Below are 19,145 nucleotides of genomic sequence, written 5' to 3' on the forward strand. Positions count from 1 at the left end.
TTAATTTTATACTCGAATTTGGGTCAATCCATTTCAAGTGGTCCAAAGGGGGTTGCTTCAAGATTTTTAAATTTTTTCAAATTTTTATCCTTGAAAGGATATATTATTAGAAGTACAAAAATACAATTGTTTTATTTTATTTTTCTACTGTATGGCGGCCATTTTTTTTTTTACTCGAACAGCCGTTTTCAGCGATTTCAGAGCTCTGCGTTAAATTAAATATCTCTGGTTCTATTAATCCTAGAACATTAAAATAAAAACCAATCTCTTCAGAAAGATCTGAACTTTAATATGGTAATATATTGATGTACCGTACTTAAAACTAAATATAAGGTCTAATTACCTGTTTAAAGTTTAACATTACGATGTTGTAACGAATACTGAATTCAAACGATTTATTTTTATATAAAGGCAATTGACTATGTGTTTGTTATTTTTTTATCTGATAGTTATAGGTGTTCACTCCAAATTCTCAAAGTTTCAAGTTGTGGACATGCATAGGGTTTTAAATAAAAATTGTCAAAATCTTAAAATTTTCAAAATTTTAAAAGTGTGATGCTTAATATCTTTGTTGGGCATGAAAATAAAAATTTCAAATTTGGCTCGGATATAGTACTAAGTAAGAGTATTATGCTGTAATAATTTTATTTTGTGGACTCGACTGGTTTTAAAGTTATGAAACATTGAAAAGTACTAAATAAGCATTATAGCCGTAATAGCGTAGGAAGCATAATGTTATATTATAACTCACTATCAATGTATTTTTTAACAATGTTATATTTTAATCATATATTTTAAGCATTTTGATGTTTTAAAACACTCTTTGTTGTCTGCCACAGGTACAAATATGTGAGAGGATTGTGTTCAGGGAATTGGTAGACGTCCTTTGAGTCGAAATTGAAGTTCTAATTTTATTTTTTTGCTAATTCTTTGCTGTCTACATAAAAGTATTGAATTCCTTTTAAAAGGGTTTGTTTTAACAAAAGTTAAACATATCCTTAGCATTCAAAATTTGGTTGTCTATGGTACATTTTAGACTTTATTAGTAACATCGCTCTTTGTAGTGCCTCCTACACCATCGGAAAATATTGACTCCACTTTAAATGTATAGAATTGGATTTCATATTAATATTGTTTTGGTTTTCAATTATAGGTGTTTTATTTTCAATCCTTTTTGTTTATGTTCATAAATCTAAATTTGCATTAATAATACATGTTATCTTATACATGTCTGACATGTTATCTTATTGGACGTCTGGCACTAAACAATCCTACTTGAGACGTTGCAAACTCTATGCGGCCTGGAGTTAAAGGTGGCTGTGGCTATACAGTTTATCATAAAATGATTTTTTACTGAAATATTCAGTCACAGGTACTGCAATACCAGCTGTGAGGCATTTTTTTGCTACTTGGCACTACCAAGAGCAAAGTCACTAATAGAGTCTACAATGTACCATAGACAACCATATTTTGAATGATAAGGATATGTTTAACTTTTGTTAAAACAAACCCTTAAAGGTATTCAATAATTTTATGTAGACAGCAAATAATAAGCAAAAAAATAAAATTAGAACTTCAATTTCGACTCAAAGGACGTCTACCAATTCCCTGAACACTATCCTCACACAGATTTGTACCTGTGGCAGACAACAAAGAGTGTTTTAAAACATCAAAATGCTTAAAATATATGATTAAAATATAACATTTTACAAAAATACATTGATAGTGAGTTATAATATAACATTATGCTTCCTACGCTATTACGGCTATAATGCTTATTTAGTACTTTTCAATGTTTCATAACTTTGAAACCAGTTGAGTCCACAAAATAAAATTATTACATTATAATACTCTTACTTAGTACTATATCTGAGCCAAATTTGAAATTTTTATTTTCATGCCCAACAAAGATATTAAGCATCAAACTTTTGAAATTTTGAAAATTTTAAGATTTTGAAAATTTTTATTTAAAACCCTATGCAAGTCCACAACTTGAAACTTTGAGAATTTGGAGTACACACCTATAACTATCAGATAAAAAAATAACAAACACAAAGTCAATTGCCTTTATATAAAAATAAATTGTTTAAAATCAGTATTCGTAACATCGTAACGTTAAACTTTAAACAGGTAATTAGACCTATATATTTAGTTTTAAGTGCATCAATATATTACCATATTAAAGTTCAGATCTTTCTGAAGAGATTGGTTTTTATTTTAATGTTCTAGGATTAGTAGAACCAGAGATATTTAATTTTACGTAGAGCTCTGAAATCGCTGAAAACGGCCGTTCGAGTAAAAAAAAATGGCCGCCATACAGTAGAAAAATAAAATAAAACAATTGTATTTTTGTACTTCTAATAATATATACTTTCAAGGATAAAAATATGAAAAAAATTAAAAATCTCGAAGCAACCAATTAATTTATTTCTGGACCACTTGATATGGATTGACCCTGTTTTAAAACACTCTTTGTTGTCTGCCACAAGTACAAATCTGAGTAAGGATTGTGTTCAGGGAATTGGTAGACGTCCTTTGAGTCGAAATTGAAGTTGTAATTAATTTTTTTGCAAATTCTTTGCTGTCTACATAAAAGTATTGAATGCCTTTAGGGTTTGTTTTAACAAAAGTTAAAAGTGCCTCCTACACCATCGGAAAATATTGACTCCACTTTTTTAAATGTATAGAAATGGATTTTAAATTAATATTGTTTTGGTTTTAAATTCTATGTGCTTTATTTTCAATCCTTTTTGTTTATTTTCATTAATTTAAATTTGAATTAATAATACACAAGTCTGACATGTTAACTGTAGTTAAAAAAGTAGTCTAAAATGAAAACTGTAGTTCTATTAATTTGATGTAGTTTGGATTAGCTCTAGTTGTTCAACGTTTGATGTGATATTTAATCTGCTAGTATATTGTAAATACAATAGTTTGTTAAGACCGTATGTTAATAATCTTTTGGTTAAATTTTGGTAAGCTTGGCTGAAATATGTTAAGTGGTCGTTGTGTGATAATGTAAAAAATATGTTTTTAAGTCCACTCCAAAGAGATTTGCTTGCTCGGGTTATTTTGTCAAATAAAACTTTACTAGTTGCTCTGCCCGTGCCTCGCTACGGGCAAAGAATAATTTGGTTTTACTTTAAGATACTACTAGTAGAACCCCGTCGAAATCGACGGTTAATCTTGAGGTTTTATGTAAATTCAGCTAACTGCGATGGATAGAGTGAAGTCATTAAAATCTTAGTTAAATGAAGGGAGGATAAACATAATAATAATTATGACGATTGTGTTCCCTAAAAAACGTGATTGATGAATTCGTTTAACACAATATTTCCTACCTTTTTATCGGCTTTAGGTTGCCCAAAAGGTTTTTTAGGAGTCTTATAATTGTTTGTTCATGAGTTTGTTTCATGTCAAAGCCACTTTCACTATATGGGAGAATGAGTTCATATAATTAGTCTATCATGTTACGGAAAGAGTAAATACCTATTTATTACTAACAACTAATTCAGTCTGCTTTAGGAAAATCATTCAGATTGTATCCGGATTTATAAGTAAATCTTCATCTTTGGTCATACAAATACAGAATTTATCAGCATATTAAATCAGTTTTTTTTTTGTATTTGATAAAAATATCTGATTCTCTAGAAAGCAGTAAGATTCTTACTTCGATCTAAGCAATTTTAATTCCTTCTCTTGCCACATCGACCCATGTATTTAATCATCCTGTTCTTACTTGATAATTCATTAACTTATGGGATAGTTTCGCCTTGGCCAGATCGATAACATAAAGCTGTGCATGTATTTCGTGGATGGAATGAACCATAATTGTAGGAAATTTGATCACAAATCTTGAACATTTGCGGAACCAAATCCATAACCTAGTCCAGCCTTGGTAACAAATAATGCAAATGCGATGAGATGTGATGACACTGTTGTGTTTCCGAATGCTTTGTATGTAGTGAGGTTTAGATGCGTTGTTACATGTGTACACCAAAGTAAAAACCCTGTACACATTTTTTTAAATACCTGAATTGGCATTAGTTCACCTACTTCACCAAAACCATAGATGAAACATACTCCGTAGTTAGTCTATTCCAAAACTTGAACACAGCTCTCATCCTCAACGTACCGTACTCATCTATGACACAATTTTTAACCCGATTGTCGAAAACTTGTATACCAATAAATGAATTTCTGGTGTTCTTTCTTGAATTCAAAAATAAATGGTAATTGAAAGTAGGCAAAAAAAGGCAAGTGCCAACCTTACAATATATATAAGCCAACCCGATAAGGAATAATTATGTTCCTTTAAAATTGATATGTCACACTTATTTCATAATTTAAAACTTTGAGCAATAAAGCATATATTTTTGATCACGACATTTAAAATGTATCATAAATTCATCATTTTGTTGAAACTATAAAAAACTTGCCATTTAATATTAACAGCTGGTTCATTAAAAGTAGTGTAAAATTATCCATATGGTCGTAATGTAAACAAAATTGCTGAGTGAACTTTAAAGGCCTCTGGGGCAGAGTCCCAAGGAAATTTACCTCGTTTCTCTTTTGAGGGCTCACCTACAGACCAATACCTTTCTTTAGACACCCCTACCAAGTTTCTACACCCAGCCGGTCTCTCAAATTAGCTGTGACAAAAACCCCGTTTTCCTCCATAAGAATAACATGGGATGGGACTTTAAAGGCCACTGGGGCAGAGCCCCTAGGGAATTTACCATGTTTCTCTTTTGATGGCTCATCTACAGACCAAGACCTTTCTTTAGACACCCCTACCGAGTTTCTACGCCCAGCCGTTCTCTCAAAATAGCTAGCCTATGACAAATAAAAACTGTTTCAAATTAATATATAGATAATATACTATAAGAAACAGTTACATCACACTTACCAGGGAACATATAGGCAAAGGCTCAATCGTACTTATTGATAATTTAAATGAATATCTCTTAATGTATTACAGTACCATCATTTTATATAGTGTATTTCATTTAAAATAATACAAAAGTATAATTCATTGACCACATGGCTCCAAGAAACAATTAATTCTCCTTGTAAACAAATTAAATTAAATAGCAGAACAGCATTTCTGACAACAGCTGGAGTTTCATAACAATGTTTGTTTACCATGTTAATCTTATGGAGAAATACAAAACTTTAAAGGGCCCCAGGGCCTCACTCTCTAATTATTTCCTTATAAAAAAAGTTTCCTGCACAACTTCACGTTACGCTCTTTCCAATGACACCAAAAACATGTCAATCGGTTCAGTAGTTTCGGAGGAGTAATTGTCACAAAAAACCTGCTTGCGTATTAAATAAGTATCTATACTTATTTAATACGCAAGCAGGTTTTTTGTGACAATTACTCCTCCGAAACTACTGAACCGATTGACATGTTTTTGGTGTCATTGGAAAGAGCGCAACGTGAAGTTGTGCAGGAAACTTTCTTTTTATGGAAATAGTTAGAGAGTGAGACCCTGGGACCCTTTAAAGTTTTGTATTCCTCCATAAGATTAACATGGGAAACAAAAATTGTTATGAAACTCCAGCTGTTGACAGAAATTAAAAGTGAGAAGAAGAACACATGTTAATTGTAAACAGTCAATAAGTTTGCTACAAACATTTACTGACTTGGTTTAAATGAAATATTTACTATTTGAATTTGGGTTGGCGTAAATATTACAATGGAAAAAAGCGAGAGAGCCTAGATAAAATGATATAATCTGTTATGTACATCTTGAGTATTTCCATAACCCTTGAGTCGAATCTTTTTTAATTCATCAGAAATTATGACAGTTATTCGTTTTAAAATAACGTAATACTTAGCAATTGCTCGAATTCGAGCAACAGGGACACTATAGTTCGGCCGCTTAGAAAACGACCTGCGCGCTAATGCTAAACCAATGCTGGAGGAGGTCGCTTTCTACGCGGCCGAACTATAGTACTTATTTAATACGCAAGCAGGTTTTTTGTGACAATTACTCCTCCGAAACTACTGAACCGATTGACATGTTTTTGGTGTCATTGGAAAGAGCGTAACGTAAAGTTGTGCAGGAAACTTTCTTTTTCGGTAAATAATTAGAGAAAGAGGTCCTGGAGGCCCTTTAAAGTTTTGTATTTCTCCATAAGATTAACATGGGAAACAAACATTGTTTTGAAACTCCAGCTGTTGTCAGAAATTTAAATGTTAATAATTGGTCTCCATGGAAGCATGAGAAAATTCACAATTTTTACATTTGCTTTGACATTTAAATGTAAACAACCAGAACTGTCAAATGTCTATTTCACAATTTCAGACAGCTGATCCAAAAAAATAAAACTACTATGTGGTAGGTTTATTTAATCTTAAACTTGATGATTGATTATTTATTATAAATCTATTTCAATGATTATAAAACTTCAATAATTATTATTTTTCCCGTTGCGAAGCAAAAATTAAATGTGAGAAGAACATATGTTAATTGTAAACAGTCAATGTGTAAATTATATACAGGGTGAATAAAAAGTCAAGACCCCCCCCACTCCATATATATATATTTTTAAGTTTTATACAGAGATATCCTTTTGGAGGTCGTGCAATCTTAGTAAAGAAGTTTCATTTTATGATTTTGAAAATTTTGAGTGTCAAATTGTGTTGGATATATTTTGGGGAAAAGGGGGGATTTGGGGGGCCACTTAAATATTTTAAATGTAAACCCCCTTCAAGTGACACCTCATTTTGAAGTGTTTACAAAAACTTAAAGAATGGTAAAAACTAGAGATCGCTATCTCTTCTCTATCCAAAATGGTAGCCCGTCAAATGTTGTGGAAAATCAATAGTAAAATTGGTTCGTAATTGTAATATTATGGCTACCATTTTGGATAGAGCAGAGATAGCAAAAACGCCATCCATTATGTTATAATGTTATGTTATATTAAAAATGTGTATAGTTTTGTATTTTGGTTTGTGTTTAATGATAAAAGTTATTAAATTATTGAATTTTAATTTTAAGAATTTGGTATTCAGTATGCCTATGATAAATAACACTATTTCAGATTTCTGCCAGTTTTTGCCTAACTCTGTTCTGTAGAGTTTAAAGTAGCCTACACTTTATTGTCTACAAATTGGCTAAATAACTTAGGTACAGGCGTACGTCATAGCTGACAGCCTTTTTACGTTGACTTAAATTGTAAGCTTACCTTTTCCCGTCCATGGGCAGTTTGATAGTTAAAAATTAACCCATTAAACTGGAATAGGATTGTTTAGTCGACTCTTTTAAACTCATCGGAAATTATGACTGTTATTAGTTTTTAAACAAGTTATTTGTTTATAAATAACTCCTTTACTTCTTGGCAATTGCTCGATTTCGAGCAACATGTACACTAGAAAGCAGTAAGATTCTTACTTCGATCTAAGCAATTTTAATTCCTTCTCTTGCCACATCGACCCATGTATTTAATCATCCTGTTCTTACTTGATAATTCATTAACTTATGGGATAGTTTCGCCTTGGCCAGATCGATAACATAAAGCTGTGCATGTATTTCGTGGATGGAATGAACCATAATTGTAGGAAATTTGATCACAAATCTTGAACATTTGCGGAACCAAATCCATAACCTAGTCCAGCCTTGGTAACAAATAATGCAAATGCGATGAGATGTGATGACACTGTTGTGTTTCCGAATGCTTTGTATGTAGTGAGGTTTAGATGCGTTGTTACATGTGTACACCAAAGTAAAAACCCTGTACACATTTTTTTAAATACCTGAATTGGCATTAGTTCACCTACTTCACCAAAACCATAGATGAAACATACTCCGTAGTTAGTCTATTCCAAAACTTGAACACAGCTCTCATCCTCAACGTACCGTACTCATCTATGACACAATTTTTAACCCGATTGTCGAAAACTTGTATACCAATAAATGAATTTCTGGTGTTCTTTCTTGAATTCAAAAATAAATGGTAATTGAAAGTAGGCAAAAAAAGGCAAGTGCCAACCTTACAATATATATAAGCCAACCCGATAAGGAATAATTATGTTCCTTTAAAATTGATATGTCACACTTATTTCATAATTTAAAACTTTGAGCAATAAAGCATATATTTTTGATCACGACATTTAAAATGTATCATAAATTCATCATTTTGTTGAAACTATAAAAAACTTGCCATTTAATATTAACAGCTGGTTCATTAAAAGTAGTGTAAAATTATCCATATGGTCGTAATGTAAACAAAATTGCTGAGTGAACTTTAAAGGCCTCTGGGGCAGAGTCCCAAGGAAATTTACCTCGTTTCTCTTTTGAGGGCTCACCTACAGACCAATACCTTTCTTTAGACACCCCTACCAAGTTTCTACACCCAGCCGGTCTCTCAAATTAGCTGTGACAAAAACCCCGTTTTCCTCCATAAGAATAACATGGGATGGGACTTTAAAGGCCACTGGGGCAGAGCCCCTAGGGAATTTACCATGTTTCTCTTTTGATGGCTCATCTACAGACCAAGACCTTTCTTTAGACACCCCTACCGAGTTTCTACGCCCAGCCGTTCTCTCAAAATAGCTAGCCTATGACAAATAAAAACTGTTTCAAATTAATATATAGATAATATACTATAAGAAACAGTTACATCACACTTACCAGGGAACATATAGGCAAAGGCTCAATCGTACTTATTGATAATTTAAATGAATATCTCTTAATGTATTACAGTACCATCATTTTATATAGTGTATTTCATTTAAAATAATACAAAAGTATAATTCATTGACCACATGGCTCCAAGAAACAATTAATTCTCCTTGTAAACAAATTAAATTAAATAGCAGAACAGCATTTCTGACAACAGCTGGAGTTTCATAACAATGTTTGTTTACCATGTTAATCTTATGGAGAAATACAAAACTTTAAAGGGCCCCAGGGCCTCACTCTCTAATTATTTCCTTATAAAAAAAGTTTCCTGCACAACTTCACGTTACGCTCTTTCCAATGACACCAAAAACATGTCAATCGGTTCTGTAGTTTCGGAGGAGTAATTGTCACAAAAAACCTGCTTGCGTATTAAATAAGTACTAGTGTACATGTTGCTCGAAATCGAGCAATTGCCAAGAAGTAAAGGAGTTATTTATAAACAAATAACTTGTTTAAAAACTAATAACAGTCATAATTTCCGATGAGTTTAAAAGAGTCGACTAAACAATCCTATTCCAGTTTAATGGGTTAATTTTTAACTATCAAACTGCCCATGGACGGGAAAAGGTAAGCTTACAATTTAAGTCAACGTAAAAAGGCTGTCAGCTATGACGTACGCCTGTACCTAAGTTATTTAGCCAATTTGTAGACAATAAAGTGTAGGCTACTTTAAACTCTACAGAACAGAGTTAGGCAAAAACTGGCAGAAATCTGAAATAGTGTTATTTATCATAGGCATACTGAATACCAAATTCTTAAAATTAAAATTCAATAATTTAATAACTTTTATCATTAAACACAAACCAAAATACAAAACTATACACATTTTTAATATAACATAACATTATAACATAATGGATGGCGTTTTTGCTATCTCTGCTCTATCCAAAATGGTAGCCATAATATTACAATTACGAACCAATTTTACTATTGATTTTCCACAACATTTGACGGGCTACCATTTTGGATAGAGAAGAGATAGCGATCTCTAGTTTTTACCATTCTTTAAGTTTTTGTAAACACTTCAAAATGAGGTGTCACTTGAAGGGGGTTTACATTTAAAATATTTAAGTGGCCCCCCAAATCCCCCCTTTTCCCCAAAATATATCCAACACAATTTGACACTCAAAATTTTCAAAATCATAAAATGAAACTTCTTTACTAAGATTGCACGACCTCCAAAAGGATATCTCTGTATAAAACTTAAAAATATATATATATGGAGTGGGGGGGGTCTTGACTTTTTATTCACCCTGTATATAATTTACACATTGACTGTTTACAATTAACATATGTTCTTCTCACATTTAATTTTTGCTTCGCAACGGGAAAAATAATAATTATTGAAGTTTTATAATCATTGAAATAGATTTATAATAAATAATCAATCATCAAGTTTAAGATTAAATAAACCTACCACATAGTTGTTTTATTTTTTTGGATCAGCTGTCTGAAATTGTGAAATAGACATTTGACAGTTCTGGTTGTTTACATTTAAATGTCAAAGCAAATGTAAAAATTGTGAATTTTCTCATGCTTCCATGGAGACCAATTATTAACATTTAAATTTCTGACAACAGCTGGAGTTTCAAAACAATGTTTGTTTCCCATGTTAATCTTATGGAGAAATACAAAACTTTAAAGGGCCTCCAGGACCTCTTTCTCTAATTATTTACCGAAAAAGAAAGTTTCCTGCACAACTTTACGTTACGCTCTTTCCAATGACACCAAAAACATGTCAATCGGTTCAGTAGTTTCGGAGGAGTAATTGTCACAAAAAACCTGCTTGCGTATTAAATAAGTACTATAGTTCGGCCGCGTAGAAAGCGACCTCCTCCAGCATTGGTTTAGCATTAGCGCGCAGGTCGTTTTCTAAGCGGCCGAACTATAGTGTCCCTGTTGCTCGAATTCGAGCAATTGCTAAGTATTACGTTATTTTAAAACGAATAACTGTCATAATTTCTGATGAATTAAAAAAGATTCGACTCAAGGGTTATGGAAATACTCAAGATGTACATAACAGATTATATCATTTTATCTAGGCTCTCTCGCTTTTTTCCATTGTAATATTTACGCCAACCCAAATTCAAATAGTAAATATTTCATTTAAACCAAGTCAGTAAATGTTTGTAGCAAACTTATTGACTGTTTACAATTAACATGTGTTCTTCTTCTCACTTTTAATTTCTGTCAACAGCTGGAGTTTCATAACAATTTTTGTTTCCCATGTTAATCTTATGGAGGAATACAAAACTTTAAAGGGTCCCAGGGTCTCACTCTCTAACTATTTCCATAAAAAGAAAGTTTCCTGCACAACTTCACGTTGCGCTCTTTCCAATGACACCAAAAACATGTCAATCGGTTCAGTAGTTTCGGAGGAGTAATTGTCACAAAAAACCTGCTTGCGTATTAAATAAGTATAGATAAAGATAAACTTGCTGCAAAAACTAGTTTCCCCCTGCTTTTTGTTAAATGTACTTGTGGTCTGATGAAAGTTGTTATTTTTTTCCGAAATGCTGCTTAAAATTTTAACATTTAGCAATTGTAAAAAATATGAAATGCATAAATGGTAAAAACTAGCAACAGAGCCCGTTGTGGTTAAATACAATGGTCTCTAATAAAATAATGGTTATGAAATCCATACACCTCACAAAATCGGTCCCACAGTAAAAGTCGAGATTTAGTTGTTCAAAGTTTAACAAAAATATCCCTAACTCAGTATTTTTTCATTACTATTCTGAGGTTGCTTGGCTCTTTTGCAAATACCTAACTTTTAAATGGTGAGGAATTCGACCAAAGTGAAAGGTATTATTCTGAAAGAGAATAAAATTTCCTAAAAATTGATACCATGCACTTCTTGGAAATACTCAAAAAAGGCAGCTAAAAGTCGCACCCAAATAAAAAGTGTGAAACACCGTTTTCAACGTATTTCTTATGGAAATCATGTTTTTTTTTTACTTTTTCACTATAAATCATAAAAAAACCAACTTTCATAATTATTTGCAAATCTACACGAAATAAGCTTTCTAACGACCCATTAATTAATAAAATCGGTCCAGTAGAACTCTAGATTTAGGCCTAAAACAAACCATAGAACAAAGATTTTAAAAACTGAATTATATAAGTAGATATGAAATGCATTTATGGTAAAAATATTAAATGCATTTATGATAATGGCTAAATGATGAATTGTTTACACCAATTAAAGTTTGTTACATAATTTAGGAGGCGCACGATCATTAAACCGACTACTTTGGTGTGTTGCTCAACTGCCATTAATAAGATTACCAAATTGAATTTCAGTGGAAAAAAATCTTGGTCTAATATGAAATCTGTATTTTTCATTAAACTGAATTTTGTACTTTAACTCATAAATTACATTAAGGTTATGACATAACAACAAACATTTTGTCTTTCATAAAAAAAAAAAACAAGAATTAGCACGCCAAGCGTAAACCCCATGTATATAGACACCCTGCTTCCATTTAATCAGATTTTCCGCTTATTCTCAATAATTCAGGTTTAGGCATACAGTTCTTATTCATCATGACAGCTGCAATAAAGTCCACTAAATACTCTATAATGGGAGTTTGTTTTATCTATGATATAATTTTATCACCCTTACTAATGTTGCAATTAAAGTGTACATTGCGCCATATCCTGAAGAAGAGCGCGCGGGAAAAGACGTTGATAATAAGTGCTAGAGTGGTGTGTCACTCTCACTCGGTTAGACAACAAAGTTCGTCATGTTTAACTGTCCAGCGATCTGGCAACGTCGAGGTCGCGTCGGCAACGTTGCCACATCGTTCGCGGGGCGGTGCAGCGTTGCAAACACATGGCACTGATACGGAACTTGGCCGGCCGGGCGGTCTGGTAATGACACTATTTTTACGACTACTTTTGTGTTAATTAAGTACAACATGCAGTTCTTACCACACAGAAATCAAACTTTCATGTTATTATAAACGTATAAACTTTGGTTTCTTTGTGTAATAAAAGAGGAGGTGGAACCAGTGTTTTCATACTCGGGATTAATAAAAGATGCTGGATAAAACGGGTTTTCGGCCCTGACGCCTAATTATCTTTTTTTACTGATATCAGTGATATCAAGTTTAAAATAACCTCAACAAGATTATTAATGTGGTATAATAGTCTTGTAGCAACGTTTGAAGATCTTATTTATCAAGTTAGCTCGTGATTTAACGGGATTTAGTTATCAAAGTGAGGTAAAACGGAATTTACTCGACCCGGTAAGCGGGAATTATGTTAAGGTCACGTAGAAACACAAGATGGAATTCGCCGTAGCCTATAAAAGTAATAAAATAATGCTTAAAATAAAATATTGCTTAAAACAAAATAATGCTTAAAATGAACCTAGGAACAGTAAGTCGTTTTTATAATAAAATAGCGACCATATTAGATGGTGATCAAATAAACGTGTGCTACACATATTTCAAACCAATAATTTGACTATATTATTATTAGGTCATATAACAACATATAAGATACCTATATTTCCAATACAGATAATAAATGCATAACAATTTGTGTACTTAACCTATTAATAACCTATATTAACCTAATTCATTCTTAACCTATATTCATTATATTACCGTAGAGGAAACAACAAACAAAATATATGACACGCCCGTCTTGTAGTGGTGCTGCTGGTCGAGCACATCGATGTAACTCTAGCAGTGAGGGCACTAGACTTATAATTTTGAGATTTCGTCTTTACTGTATTTTCTTTAGTCTTCGGCTAAATATTATTTTGTATTCTTTCTCTTCCTCGAGTCAACAGTTAAAAATTAAAAAAAAATATATATATACATTAAATGTTTGTTTTCTTAGCGCTGATTCAAAAAATAATTTAGTAATTTGTTCGGAAAAGCGCAGTTTTCCCGGAAAAGCGGAAAACACTTTTTTGCAAAAAGGTAATGTTTTGTGGGTAAAATACACAAATTGTGCTGAATTTCACAAAGAATCAACAGTGTAACATATTTTTCATTATGACCTGTCAACTTTATAACTTCGCAAAACCTGCCAACTGTTTGTAACGCAGAAAACACTTTTTGTTCAAAACTCATGTTGTGAGTACTCAAATTGTGCGGAATTTCATGACGAAGTCAACGGTGTATTTATTTCCTGACAACTAATAAACTTATAAAAGCCCCGCCATATACCTGATAATCGGAAAACTAGTTAACCTAACCTAACCAAACCAAACAAATCAAACCCAACGCTTTGTTAGGTTAGATCAACTTAAATTATTGAATATTCATGTAATTCCGTACATTTTGGGTAGCCTACTCGCAAATGACTTTTGGGAAAACCATTGATTTACCATACCGCTTTCCTGAAAAAAAAAAACGGTGCTTTTCCCAAAAAGATATTTACAAGAAATGTTGATTATATCATACTTTTAACTCATATACATCGTGAGTATTTCCATAATCTTAGATACGACTCTTTTAAAGTTATTGGAAATTAATCCTGTTAGGCTATTCGTTTTAAAATAACGCCTGTAATACTGTACTTTGCAATTGCTTGAATTCGAGCAACAGGTACACTATTTAAATAGAGCGTTGACTGGAGATTGGTATATTTAGGCCTACCCTTACTTAAAGTTGTTTAATGTTTTGAATGTAGTGTCATTCAAGAAGATGCAGTAAAGAAGGATAGTTATTGAACATGGCTTAAGTGACATTTTAGTATTTTTAAATACTTTATCTTATCCCATTTGTAGTTCTATTTATGAAATCTATATAGGCCTATTAAAAAATATTGGTTTTTCTTTTCCGAGACGGTTTAGCTCTCTTCTACCCGACTGATTTTCATAGCTTTTGGTCTTTCATTGAAGGTAAGCTATGGGTAAGCACAGATTTGCCATCAAGCATCATCATTCTTTTCTGTATTACGCAAGACCAAAGAACATAAGTCTTATTTTTTTCTTTCTACCTCAATACATAAGTACCAGAAAGTATTTATGGAGAAAGTATTGTTTTTGTCAACATTTTGGAGTTGAAGTTTTAAGTGGATATATCCGTTTTGTGTCCCCCTTAACCTAAAAAAGAAGTGACAACTGTCCGTGTGGGTGTGTGTGTGTCTGTCAGTCTGTGTGTGTGGATGAGTACAGAGCTTAAGTTCACACTTTTGTAGTCTGATTTTGATGGAATTTGGTATGTAGGGCCTAGATACTCATCCATGATAACTGCACGTTTTTTTTTGTTTTTTGCAAATTTATTTATTTTATACTAAGCTATTCAAATTTTATTAAAAAAACACACTTTATTACCCTCCCTGTAGCAGCAAACCTAGGTATTTGTTAAACTAATGTTATTTAAATAGATTTAATTGACCAATCATGGTTAATGGAAATTCGCTTAATCTGCAAGTTTGCTGCGGCGGGGTTCCTACATATTGTAGCGAATCCCCACATGGGGTAAGCTAATTACCATAGGTCTCATAGTAAGACCTGGACCCGGGACCGATTTACTTTTTTGTTTTGAGGTCCCCAGATGCCAAAAACACCACCCATTCATATATATGTGTCCGTTAGCACAATAACTCAAGTGAAAATGATCCGATTTTGATAAAATTTGGTACAAATGTGTAAACCTACTTTTAGCGAATTTCCCATATAGGGAATAAGCTATTAGGCCTACCTTAGTACTCATGGTAAGACCTGGACCCGTGACCGATTTTTTTTTTTTTCGTTTTGAGGTCCCTAGAGGCCAAAAACACCATGCGTTTAAATTCATATATATATTTATATATGTGTCCGTTAGCGTGATAACTCGAGCAAAAACGATCCGATTTTGATGAAATTTGGTACAAACGTGTAAACCTATGTTTATTCGAACGAGTTCGCGAACCAGCATGATCGGACCATGGGAACGGGGGTTTATGGGGTAAAAATGGGTTTTTCCCACTTTTGACTCAAAAAACATAAAATTTTGCAATTTCTTTCCAAATTATTTTGTAGAGCTTAAAAAAACAAATAATTATAATAACGCCACATTGAAGCGTTATAATGCACCTAATGGTTACGGAGAAAATTCCAAAAAATTATAAATTTAAAATTCTCATGTTATTCTTATGGAGAATAAGTAAACTGTTGTAGTTTGCTTGTTTATTAACATTTTTTGCCCAAATTTGGAAAATGTTTTTATTTCTTACTAACTATTAACAGTTTACATAAAAAAAAAAAACACTTACGCTCCCTGTTGCAGCAAACCTAAGTACGTATGTAAACTGATTCTATTTAAATAGGGAATAAATGTGATATTTTTTGTGGAGACATTTTAGTGTACCTAAATCTAATCAGGCAAATGGTAATTCGCTTAGTCTGCAGGTTTGCTGCGGCGGGGGTATTATTTGAAAGAGTTAGCAAACCAACGTATGCTCGGACCATGGAAACGGGGTTTTGTGATTTAAAATTCTCATGTTATTCTTATGGAGAATGAGTAAACTGTTGTAGTTTGCTTGTTTATTAACATTTTTTGCCCAAATTTGGAAAATGTTTTTATTTCTTACTAACTATTAACAGTTTACATAAAAAAAAAACACTTACGCTCCCTGTTGCAGCAAACCTAAGTACGTATGTAAACTGATTCTATTTAAATAGGGAATAAATGTGATATTTTTTGTGGAGACATTTTAGTGTACCTAAATCTAATCAGGCAAATGGTAATTCGCTTAGTCTGCAGGTTCGCTGCGGCGGGGGTATTATTTGAAAGAGTTAGCAAACCAACGTATGCTCGGACCATGGAAACGGGGTTTTGTGGGGGATTTATGGGCTCAAAATTGGTTTTTCTCATTTTTGACCCTTAAAAACATAAGATTTAGGCTACCAATTTCTCTCCAAACCATTTTGAAGAGCTTAAATAACAAATAATTTACTCTAGTCCTATATTAACATGTTTTTGTAAGGTTATTGGTTACAGGAAAGATTTTAAAAATATCGTAAATTTAAAATTCTCATGTTGTTTATTTATATGGAAAATAAGTTTTAACTGTAATAGTTAATTGTTTTTGGATATATTTTGATCAAACTTGGCAAACTCATTTATCCCTAGGCCTATACTAAGTTTTTAATATTTTCTTTAAAAAACAGAAACAATGGTGTACAGTACTAGCATCTAACATAAAAGAGCCAAGATAAGTAAATACATTATGGCAATACTAATTAATTATAACTGTAGCTAATCAACAATTAATAAAAAAATTTGCATTAATTTTTAACAAACCATTACTTCCATAACGCAAGGAGATTCAAAGGGCAGAATTGACCATTACATGACAAAAAGCTGTTGCTAGACTGAATTGAAAAGGTGACAGGATGGCAAAAAGTAGGTTACAGTCTTTTTTTATGTAAAAAAGTACAAACCAAGGTTTTACATAGTCGGTTTATATTAAATTTAAAATCAAATTCCAAATTTGGCCTGTTTCGATTACAATGTGTACATTCCAATAAAAATTAATTTAGGTTACTGTTAATTACCCTAAAGAAGTAATTTATTGTTGTTGACGTTCAATATTTTTTGCAATCGCGGGAGACGGCAATGATGTTTCCTTTTCCGCAGAATATATTCTGTGATGTCCTAGCGTGTTTGGTAGAGTTATTTTGCCGCGATAGCGGAAGACGATGACGATGATGATGTCTAGGTCTACACGACCGCTGGGGATGTTCAAGATGATTTTTCTCCGAGACCTTTGAATTTGATTTTTCTATGATTATTCACAATCGCGGAGGATTGCAATAAATTTTTTCAAGATTGTAGAAAAAGATGTTTCCGCCAATGCAGGAGATTGATGATCTTCCCCTTGGGCAAATGGTCACGATGTTAATGAGAAGCCATTGGTCATTGATAGGTGTGCCACGGTCAGACTAGCCAAGGTCGGATTAGCGTAGTTCTACTATTTATTGTACTAAAATGAGTACTGTAGAGAAAAATAACCCATAACATGGTGTGATACTAGTGATTGTTGAATGGGAATTTAATTGAAAAACTCACAGGATCAATAGGAAGTAATATGAATGTAATGAGTAAATTTGAGCCATTATAAAATATAATCTTAAATTGTTATAGGCCTACTGTAAATTATATCTATTAGCTTTGACTATTAATACAACTAGACATTCCATCCCCATGTTAAATTTTTAGCCAGTTTTTTTTACCAAAATCGTCGTACCGTAGTTGATGTGAGCCACCAACAGATTGTGCTGATCTAAATTACTGAATTTAGTTGAATACTCAAATCTTTTTTACCAATTCAAACAAACTAATGGAATTACTTATTGTGAGCTATAGCAACTGTTATGACCCATCAACTTGGCTAGCATAGCAACAAAAATGTGGTAGAAAATAGAGTTTTAGTCAACAAAAAATTTGCTACAGCTGGTCGATATAGATGGGTCGTCTACTTCAGTATCCAGTAGTCAATGCTATTATCCTAGCTGTTTATAAACATTTTATTCAGGCCTATATTTACAGGCTAAATTAACACCTGGATAAAAAAGTTGCTTTTTGGTAATTTCAATAAATTGGTTAAAGAATAATATTATAGCCTGACCAGTAATTCACAAATAAAAAAAAAGTTGTAACCTCCAAATACAAAGGTTAAATTTCCACACTTTTATTAAGAATTTGTGTTTTTTCAGAACAAAGAGAGCGTCATGGAGGTGGTCTCAAGACAGAGCTACTATTGCCAGCAAGTGGACGTGGCTACAAGCACAGATTTCTGATCTTGAATATCGCATCAGACAAACCAATGAGCTAAACAAGAAGATAAGGACGGGCAAAGGTGGTGTTATTTTAGAAGGTGAAGATCCTCCTAGGTTATGTGACAGTGTTGTAGTGAACGGTTATCATGGTACACTACCAGGTGCGACTGGTAAAATCATTGATGATGAACCTGTGACTGTGAGTTCATGCCGAACTAGACCTTTAAAGCGAACTTCTTTTCTGAAACGAAAAGTTCTAAGGACTGCAGGTCTTCATTTAACATCCAAGAAGGCAGCTAAACAATCTACAATACACTGTGGTTGTCAACCTCCCCTGCCCAGCTGTGCTTTGTGTACAGGAAGAACCAATCCCACCCAACCACGCGAGGATCTCGATTTGCTGACTTTGAATGAGAGGATAGCAATGGTGGACCCTGCATTTCATCCAGTTCTGTCATTTCCAAATGGTAAGTGTTAATTGAGTAATTTTTTCAAATGACTAAAAGATAAATACCCCCATCATAGCAAACCTGCACACAAAGCGAGTCTCGATTTGTCTGATTGGATTTCTACTAAAATATTTCCAAAAACAAAACATATTTATTCCTCATTTAAGTTATTTTATTTAAAAGTACTTAGGGTGAAAACAGTGGAGCAACGAGGCTAGAGTATATCGTAGAGCGTAGCTAAGGGGGTTTTATATCATACATGTGACACGTAGGTGT

The 19,145-nt window shown here is 32.8% G+C and overlaps 1 protein-coding gene across 3 annotated transcripts in view; it reads left to right on the forward strand.

Moving 5' to 3' along the window:
• LOC128988419 (KAT8 regulatory NSL complex subunit 1) overlaps positions 1-19,145 on the forward strand; it is a 67,229-nt gene that overhangs the window by 13,742 nt on the left and 34,342 nt on the right. For all 3 annotated transcript variants that reach the window (XM_054409695.1, XM_054409687.1, XM_054409702.1), the window contains exon 3: positions 18,358-18,887. In XM_054409695.1, coding sequence (XP_054265670.1) covers positions 18,358-18,887 — 530 coding nt within the window. The remainder of the gene's footprint in view (positions 1-18,357; positions 18,888-19,145) is intronic.

This window comes from Macrosteles quadrilineatus, unplaced genomic scaffold (assembly GCF_028750875.1).
Source record: "Macrosteles quadrilineatus isolate MER2022 unplaced genomic scaffold, UCM_ALF_1.0 Scaffold_1__1_contigs__length_201487025, whole genome shotgun sequence".
In the NCBI taxonomy this organism is placed as follows: Eukaryota; Metazoa; Arthropoda; class Insecta; order Hemiptera; family Cicadellidae; genus Macrosteles; species Macrosteles quadrilineatus.